We start from the raw sequence: 9,277 nt of genomic DNA, 5'->3' as shown, positions 1-9,277 counted from the left end.
ACTGCATGTGCATTTGCCTGCACGTTTCGGAAATGACGCCCGCTTCCAACACAGGAGCTGAAGTAGTGACACATCATCGCCCTCCATCATCACCTGCTGTGTGTTGTCATTGTGCAGCCATGTGAAACTGCGACCGCCACCACAGATGATGATACAGTGAAAATGTTTTTATTCTTTGTCTTTCTTTCATCCTCTTATTAGTTGTACATAAGTACAATTTTAGTGCTACTAATTATCCTCTGTTTGCTTCCCAGTGTGTTAAGGACAATATTACACTCACGTAAGACATCTTCTCAATAATGTAATGGATTGCATACAACTTTTTTTCTCTTCCATAAAAAGGTATTGTTAGTTAATTTTGTTATGGATCATTTTGTAAGATAGATCGTAATGATGTGGATGATACACTTCTGAATATGGCTATTATTCAGCAATTGCCTCTCGGTTAACTACATTCCATATAGCCTTAAGTCCATTGTTGGAAGTACTGATTTCTAACGTTATATGCACGTTCCTTCATTTTCTAAAACCATTTCTTAGTAATTTTGAGTAGTTTTTGTGATGTGTGACTGCTGTAGGACCCCTCCTTGTTCTTTCCAACAGATTCAGTTATCTTTTCATTTCACATGATACTTTAATCCCTATAGTAATCCATGGTTTTTACATGGCTGTTTAGTGTCCTTTCTGATTAGATTATGCGGAAAGTTACTTTCAAATAACGATATGAATTTATCACAAAGTATATTAAATTTTATTTTAGCAACTGGTTCGTTATAAATTACATTCCTTGTCATCTCCTGTAAGCTATTCTTAAAAACAATTGTGCTGGAATCATTAATTATTCTAACTGATTTCCACTGAGGAGTACCCATACTGTAATGCACTATGTTATTTATCATAACTACATTTGCGTCGCGATCAGAGAGAGCAATTATTTCTGAGTAAACAGTTAATTTCTTGCTTTGACTTGCATCAAAGGAAAATTATCATTTAGAATCCTGCTGTCTTTATCTACCCTTGTTGGAAAGTTAACTGTTCCGAGTTCGTCGAGAGTGGATAATTTTTATACGCTCTCACGTCTTGAAGAAGCACGCTTAACAAAGGCGAGCAGCCGTATTCTCAGCTGCACCCGACAAAGTATTATACAATATAAAATTGCGAAATAACGACAAAAAGTAGTCAACAGCAATTTATTTATTTAGTCATTTATTCATCCGTAAACAAATTTCTTTGTATGGATGTCGTCATTATACATACATATGTACATTATTTTGTCACATAAGATAATGAAATACTAGCTATATATAATAAATTCATAATACATATATGTATCTTACACACAATTGATCTTTGAATTACGTAATGCAGAAGAACCTGTTTCAATCAAAAGAAATAGATCACAAGACTCCTCTAGCACTCGTGTGGTTAAATTACAATCTAGAATGTCCACTTTATAATTGATTAACCTGATTATTTATTTATGCCAATTTTATGTTGCATGAATTTTCTAATCGAGTAAAAACCATTTTTTAATAAATATTATTTGAGGAATGCTTTAAATTTACAGAGTTCTTTTATGTTTTTGATTTCTTTTGGCAATTTATTGTATATCTTGACACCTTGGTAAAAAATTGTGGTTTGGGTTTTACTTTTATTCATTCTGTCCAGGTACAAGCAATTACTGTTTCTGATTTGGTGATCATGTATGCAGCTGTTTGCTAAATAATATCCGTGGCAATTGTGCCGAAGAGATTTTTGTAAATAGAGACATTAATTATAGTAGTAATTTTGACATGTAACTTATGTACAATACATTTCACTAATTTTTAATCATTTAAACCAATTAACATGAAGAGGATTCTACAAAATGACTTTGAAAAATGTCGGTAAGCCCACAGTTGCACTGTTGGCGCTCAGTTGATATAACATTTCTCTTTGTGCTTTCAGGCGCATGTGAGGGAAAGTCAGTGAATGTTATAACCACTTTGTAACTGAAGTAAATAGTGTGTAGAAAGTATCTGTTTTTAAAGTCTTTCATGTTTCTTTCAGTGTTGAATATCTTTGGATGTCTCATCTTTGACCAAGGATCACTGGACTCGGTCGAAGAGGAGAGTCTTTCATTTAAATCTCGTCTCTTCCGGTAGGGATGGTAAGTGGGAATTGTCGCGTTCTGTTTTGTCGTAAAATTTGTTATATAGGAAGTTATGTAAAAATATCAAACATTTTCGTTAAAATTTGTGTCTTTTTTTATGATTATGATCTTTAATTTCGTACTTTGACCTCGAACACATAAAGAGTTTAAATATTTTGGTTGTGCCACATGGTGTTGTTTTCGACACGATGAACGGTTTTAAGATGTTATACTCTATTTCTGATCATGTACCTTTTCCTTCTAGCCTTTCAAGAGGTTTGTGGAAACGGGGAGAGTGGCTTACATCTCCGATGGGCCACATAAAGGAAAACTATGTTCCATAGTGGACGTTATTGATCAAAATAAGGTACGTGCTTTCTTGGTCATTAAAAAATATGATCTACAGAGATTAGTGTCTATTTGCTTCATGTTGAAACTGTATTTTCTTCTCTAATATCGAAGGTGGTTGGAATCCCGAAGAATACAGCGTCTTGATTGTGGTAATTTTCCCTTGTGATACCAATTAAAGCGTGATTGACCACATGTTAATTTCGGAAAGTGTTCCGTGATACTGTGGGAGTAAATTCGTACGTAGATATGATACCTCAAATTTATCAAATGTATTCGTGTTAGTAAGTTTATTAGTATCATTCGACCACCCACTTAGAGACCTTTCTTATGACACCTCTGATTTGGAGTTTTTCTTTAAATGCCAAGAAATATTAGTTGTTAGTTTTTAATAAGCCGTGGACTGTGCGAAACATACTTTGTTGACACACTGTTAATGTTTAAAGTATTTGCAAGAAAGCTTTCCTATTGCATGTCTTGCTGCAGTGTTCATTTTATCACTGCATTGGTAGTTATGAAGTAGAATTGTTAAAGTTTAAAATAAATCTTCATTCCATGATCTAGGGTTTGTGGTATATTTGTCTGCTGGGTTTGTGCATTTGGAGTATGGTACATTGGAAGTTGAATTTGGTTGATAATTGGTGCAACTGTAGAATGTCAATATAGATTAAATGGTGTGATAAGATTGATCAGTCTAGTAACCCCACTTCTAAGTTCACTCCATATTTATCAAACTTTAAATGATTCTAATATTTTGAAAAACTTTTGTATACCAGACAGTGGTACTTTTTGAGTATGTGTATTGTACAACAAATGTGAAATTAGCTCTATATGGGGTGCTGGGACTTCAGGTTATAGTTTTCCAGTGTGTGATTACTTAATGTGGAATTATATAGTTTGATGAGATGGCAATATGTTTGTTGTTCTAAGAGAAATTTTGCTATTTGAAAGCTGTAAGGAAATGCAGCTAATGGAAACCTGAGTTTTACAATTGAATGTTGTGATTTGTGTAGATGAGACTGCATTTTGAGTACCAGCTGTATAAGGAGCAAAGCATAGTTGTAAGTAGATCAATGCACATTCATGTACTTTCAGTGTTAGGCCAGTATTCATTGCAGGCCTTGAGTGTTTTAGGGCAGGTTTCACATTCATTGGCCAATTTGGTTGGGGTGTTACTTTTAGTATCTTTGTTAGGTTTTCATTGTAGGAAGATGGTGAGCTAGGTTAGGTGGATGCCCAGTGCCCATCACCAAGAAAATATCCTGAGCCAAATGTTTCTCCTCAGTACAAATGTGTTTCTAATTGTGCAGTACTTATTTAACAGATAGTGGTATGGGGTAAGTGTAACCACATTTTGGCATGGTTCAATTTTGACACCAAATTGCCAACTTGTTATTGAAGTTATGATTTTGAAGTTTCTCATGCTTTGAAGTCTGACTTATTGACTTTTAAACAATATACATTTTGTTTTTGAAAAAAAATTATGTGGTCAAATAATTGTTTTCAAAATTTTGTGTTTAGGTTACACTTGCCCCATGGTTCGGGGCAAGTGTAACCCCGCATTGTTGTACCCATGCAGAGCATTGTAAAAGAGACTTGGGGTAAGTGACCTGATTACCCAATTTTTACTGAATTTGAGGATTTTTAAATTTTTAAAATATCTTAAATTTTGCTTAAGATATGAACTTTTTGCACACGCTTCTTTGTATATTATGAAATAAACAGAAAATGTTAGCTAAAGTAAACAATAAGTGTTAGCCTAAACCATAAAACACTGAAACAGAATCCATCATAGGTTATTTTTGTTTTAGGCCAGTAATTTATTTTATTAGTTTCAATTCTACAAAAGTATTTTTTTCTTTAGTAGGCAATTTAACAAAAATAATAAAATATCTAGTATGTAACACCAAATGTCAGGTCTCCCTTGTGACCCAAAGTCGGCTCAGGCAGCACTGAAATGACATCAGAGTATGGATCTTCTGTACCATCTCTTCTATCAGGCCAGTAGAATGTGGTGCCATGCTTTGTCTTATTTTTGCATCTGAGGAAAATAACTTTTGGTAACTTGGCCAATGAAATGAACTTTCTTACATTTTGTTGTAAAGGCTACCATAACATAGTTTCCTACTGTAATTTTATCTTTGGCTTCAAAAAAGTTTGCCTCCTCTTCTTCTTCACAGTTTATCATTTCTTTCCTGAGATCGTCCAGTGTTATTATGGTCCCATTTTCTTCATCACTACTTATTGAAGGTAGGCCCCCTTCAGTTTCATTTTCTTCATTTGTTGATTCAACTTCGTCTTTTTCTTGTTACCCACATGAGCAATCAGGGATTTTTTTATGCATCATTCTGAGATGTCCTTTCGGATAAAGTAACAGAACTTTGTTTGGAAGATTTGCACTTCATTATCAAGCCCTTTTTTATGCTGATAATGCTTTTTTGTTTTGCTTTCTCCTTATTATTCTTGTTTCCTTTAAAATCTTTTTCTTCGTAGGTGGAATCTTGAAAAGTGATAACTTCAGCTCCTGGTGAAATCCTTTTCTTCTTTGTTTTCCCCTGGGACTACACTGTCGGACTATTTCCAATAATAAGCTTTCAAATGACAAATCAGAAGTTCCAGAACATAATGAGACATTGGTTAACTCGGGAATGGTTGAGAAAGAACTCTGATACTGGGAGAACTGCAGGGCTCAGTAGATGTAGGCCTATAAAATTCTGGAGGTTGTTCAGCTGGAAGCTTCCCAAAAATCTGAGTACTTTCTGTTAGAGACATAGCTTCCACACAGTCTATGGCTGCATTATTGTTAGCTGGCAATGGATTTGTTTCTGCCAAAGATTTGATATGAGAAGTTTGCTAATTTTTACCCCTGATGATGTCTCTGGTGATGAGTTAACTTTTGGTCCCAAGTAGATTTCACACTCTTAAACACTGCTACATCCATTGGCTGCAGGATGAATTATCATGCTCAACATTGTTGTCAGTCAACAATGCTTCACGTACTGCACTGTAATTGAAATGGCATTCTTTACAATTCTGTGTCATATTTTATAAAAGGAAATGTGGTTTAAAAATATAGTAGACTTAAAAATAAAATATATCTCAAATTCAGTAGACCTACAAATCCAGCACATCAGGTATTCTGGTATCCATATGTACAGGAAGGCCAGTTTAGTTGATCTAGTGTGATAGCAAAAACAAGGTTACGGCTTAAATAAATAAATATGTTCCAGTAAGTTTGTTTGGGGCAAGTGTAAACAACACCCCCCCCCCCCCCCCGTTACACTTACCCCAGCTGATTTGTTACACTTGCCCCACATGGGAAAAAGTTGGGGTAAGTGTAACCATGCCTGGCATATCAAGAGCTTTATCAGTAGAGTAAAACAAATCTCAGATTTGAAATTATCATGCAAAAGTTAGTTTGTAACCAAAAAGTTGTGCAGTTATCTTTAAAACTGCAAAACTGACAGACCACCAAATCCTGAGCGTGTCACTCTCGCAGAGGGAAAATGTAGATGTCAATTAAAGTCCAAAAATTAATTACCAATCTGTCAGATTTAACAACTTACAGTTAAATATAACAAAGAAAGGAGTAAATTAACATGTGTGATAGCTCAGAGGTAAAAATATAGCTTCTTTAAGGCACCATAAGCCGTGGTTACACTTACCCCACTTCACCCTACCTTTATTTTGAAAAATCTATTGCGTCAAAGTCTTTCTTGGGATTTGGTAATACCACATTCTTTTCACATCTGTGAGGTACGGTGTGTGAGCAACTAGGTTCATCCTTCCAACGGTCACACCAATATCTGTCACATTGGTGGCTGCGTATTGCACAATTTTGTTTTTACATTTGATATATAAAAAATGATGGTAAAACACACATTTAGTGTTATTTATGTAATAATTGAATCTGATTATTTACAGTATGTATTGCTGACAATTATTGCGAACTTATTTTATATAGTGTGACTGTATATACTAAACATCATTGTTGTGGATCTCTTTCGCCCTCTCAGGGGACAGAGAATGTCCCACTCATCTTCATTCTTGAGGGCTTGATGGTGAAGGTTGTGGATACTGGAGCTGTAGAGATGTTGGAATTCATGTTCCTTCAGTAGTTTAAAGGGCAACAGTTTCAAAAATCAACATAAAATGGGTCTTTCATATTTTTTCAGCATTACGTACAGTGCCTGGGTATTCTTTCCAGATATATGTGAGGTTGAAAAAATCTATAGGAACTGCCTTCCTGTTCTGGTTCCAGAATACTGTCTGGCTTTCCATTTTTTGGCTGTCTGTATTATGCATTGTTATAAAAAAAACTGGTTTATTTTGGTCACATTTGATGAGAGTTCAGTTTCTGGGATTACGGAAGTGTCAGATTCCTGTCGTCAGCTTTGACCTGTGACGTCAATATGGCTGAAATGGCTATTCAAAGTGTATCCAATATGGTGCCTATGATGTCACTACATCCACATGGCAACAAACACGAAAATACATATAAATAAGACAATAACTTTTCCCTCAAAAAATAGTCAAACTAATGGGACAAATGCGAGAAATTGGGTGTTTTAGGGAGCGCACAAGCTAAATATAACAGTAAAAAAAGCACATCATGATCGCAAAATACACAGAATGAGGAACCAAAATAAAAATGTACAGCAATTGGACACTTCCCTTGACCTATGTAGATCAACTACAGCTGATGATACCAAAATACCAACGCCTACAGCAAAAACTAGGAAAATAATTGGAATTGGATACTTCGCTTCACCACAGCTGACGATGCCCAAACACCAATACTTACATATAAAATGACGGAAATTGGAAACGGTTCCCCCCCCCCCCTCCCCCCCCCCCCCCCCCCACACACACACAGACAGAGAGAGAGAGAGAGGGGGGGGGAGGGAGGGAGGGGGGGGACAGAGAGAGAGAGAGAGAGATATCAAACACAAGAAGACGACATCTACAAACACGACCAACTCATAAACTCCGCGTTGTAACGTCGTTGTGCACCCCAACACCCTTGCGTCATGGGTCAAAACAGACGGGTGGGATTGGATGCTTCTGTTGACCCCAGTTTCTGGTGGCCAAATATTGAAAAGCTTATAGATCTCTTCTTATCAGAAAAAAATCTATAGGAATTGCACCTTTTCTCATAATCTTAAAAGTATAACAACTTTTGGTGTAAGGTATGTATCCAGGGGCATAGGTGTGTACCAGTTCGACTAATTAAAAAAAGCTCTACATGCAGGATCATGAATTAGGGAAAAATGAAATGAATTTAAAGTATTTCAGATAATTAGTGGCCATAATTGCAGTATTAACGTGTTTGAAATCAGTCAAGCCTAGTATGGATCTAGTTTCCAAAGGTAATTACAAACGTGTGAAAAACTTGCTGGAAGTGGAAATTGCTGTAGTTCAGTGCTCAGTGAAAGATATGCATTTAAATTTTTCTCATTAAAAAGTGCCAGATGCAATTGGAAATAGTTTTGGTGAAATTAGACACAAGGTGAAATATTGAACCATCAATGGTATTTTTGTCTTATGGTTTAAAATTTTTTACAAACTTGTTTTTGTACTGTCTGTGTCATTGTCACAAGTCTGGTAGTGTGTGCTTTCCAGAATGGCTGTATCGTAATTTTTAATGCATCTCTCTTAATGTAAATTTATTGAGCTTGATTGCGATTTAAAGTAATTTTTGCTACAATTATGGATCACATGGAATGATGAACATACGTGATAGGAATTGCCGGCTGATCGATAAATGAAGCCAACTCATTACTGACCATGTACTCAAACATGCTAAATTATAGTGTTAAAATTTGATGTATCTAAAGCACTAGTATATCTTTCAGGCTTTAATTGATGGACCTGTAACTGGTGTGCCTCGAGGTGAGATAAGATTGACACAGCTACACCTAACTAAGTTTAGGGTCAAGTTTCCATTTACTGCTCGTAGTAGAGTTGTGAGGAAGGCATGGCTTGATGGAAAAGTTGATGAAAAATGGAAGGAAAGTTTGTGGGCGAAGAAATTGGAAGCCAAGCAAAAGGTAAATATTAATCCCTGGTGGTTGTAACATTTTTGTGATAATGATGAACCAATTTGATAGGAATTGCCGGCTGATCGATAAATGAAGCCAACTATTTACTGAATCTTGAATCTGATGTAATATGTAAGTTTTGTCCATTAACATTCTCTAAAAAGAGGCTTCATTTCCAGAGAGTTGCAATGACAGACTTCGATCGCTTCAAGTTGCGTAAAGCAAAACAACTTAGAAACAAGGTCCGTAGCTTAGCGTATTACAAGCTCAAGAAGAAGGCAACTCGTGCAGGAACCCTGTATGGTAAGAAAAAATCAAAGGATGCCAAGAAAGAGAAGAAACCCAAGTCCAAGCCAGCGCCCAAGAAATAATGTATAAAGTCTGAGAAAAATAAAATTTATAAGTTATGTACTTGTTATACTTTTTACTTGTGAAACCTTTGTGTGTGTGTGGGGGGGGGGGGGGGGGGGGTGAGGGTGGTTTGCTTTATGCATAAAGTAAATTTGGCAGGAGAAAGTGTTATGTGGTTTGTCACCAAATTGTCTAAGCCATGAAATCTGCTGGTGACTTTATTTTTCATTTTGTATGGAGGTGCCACAAGTTTGGGGTGTAGAAAGGTAAAATTTCCTGCAGTTAGAGCATCAAAGTAGTTCGTTTATTTGGTCAACGAGGTCTGCAGGTACTCCTTTTTTTGCTCCGTGTGATTATTTCACACTATTAGTGTGAATATATGCCATTAATTTGGAAGTTTGTTAGT

At 35.9% G+C, this 9,277-nt stretch overlaps 1 protein-coding gene across 1 annotated transcript; it reads left to right on the top strand.

Moving 5' to 3' along the window:
• Nucleotides 1-2,102: 2,102 nt before the first annotated feature.
• Nucleotides 2,103-8,931, top strand: LOC126481259 (60S ribosomal protein L14). The gene is made up of 4 exons (XM_050104879.1): nt 2,103-2,149; nt 2,397-2,498; nt 8,335-8,529; nt 8,700-8,931. Exons 1-4 carry the CDS (start codon nt 2,147-2,149, stop codon nt 8,889-8,891), a joined length of 492 nt encoding a protein of 163 aa, XP_049960836.1. The 5' UTR covers nt 2,103-2,146; the 3' UTR covers nt 8,892-8,931.
• Nucleotides 8,932-9,277: the final 346 nt, after the last annotated feature.

This window comes from Schistocerca serialis, chromosome 5, assembly GCF_023864345.2.
Source record: "Schistocerca serialis cubense isolate TAMUIC-IGC-003099 chromosome 5, iqSchSeri2.2, whole genome shotgun sequence".
Classification (NCBI taxonomy): domain Eukaryota; kingdom Metazoa; phylum Arthropoda; class Insecta; order Orthoptera; family Acrididae; genus Schistocerca; species Schistocerca serialis.
The sequence above is the reverse complement of the archived record's forward strand: the minus strand, read 5'-3'. Positions and strand labels throughout refer to the sequence as shown.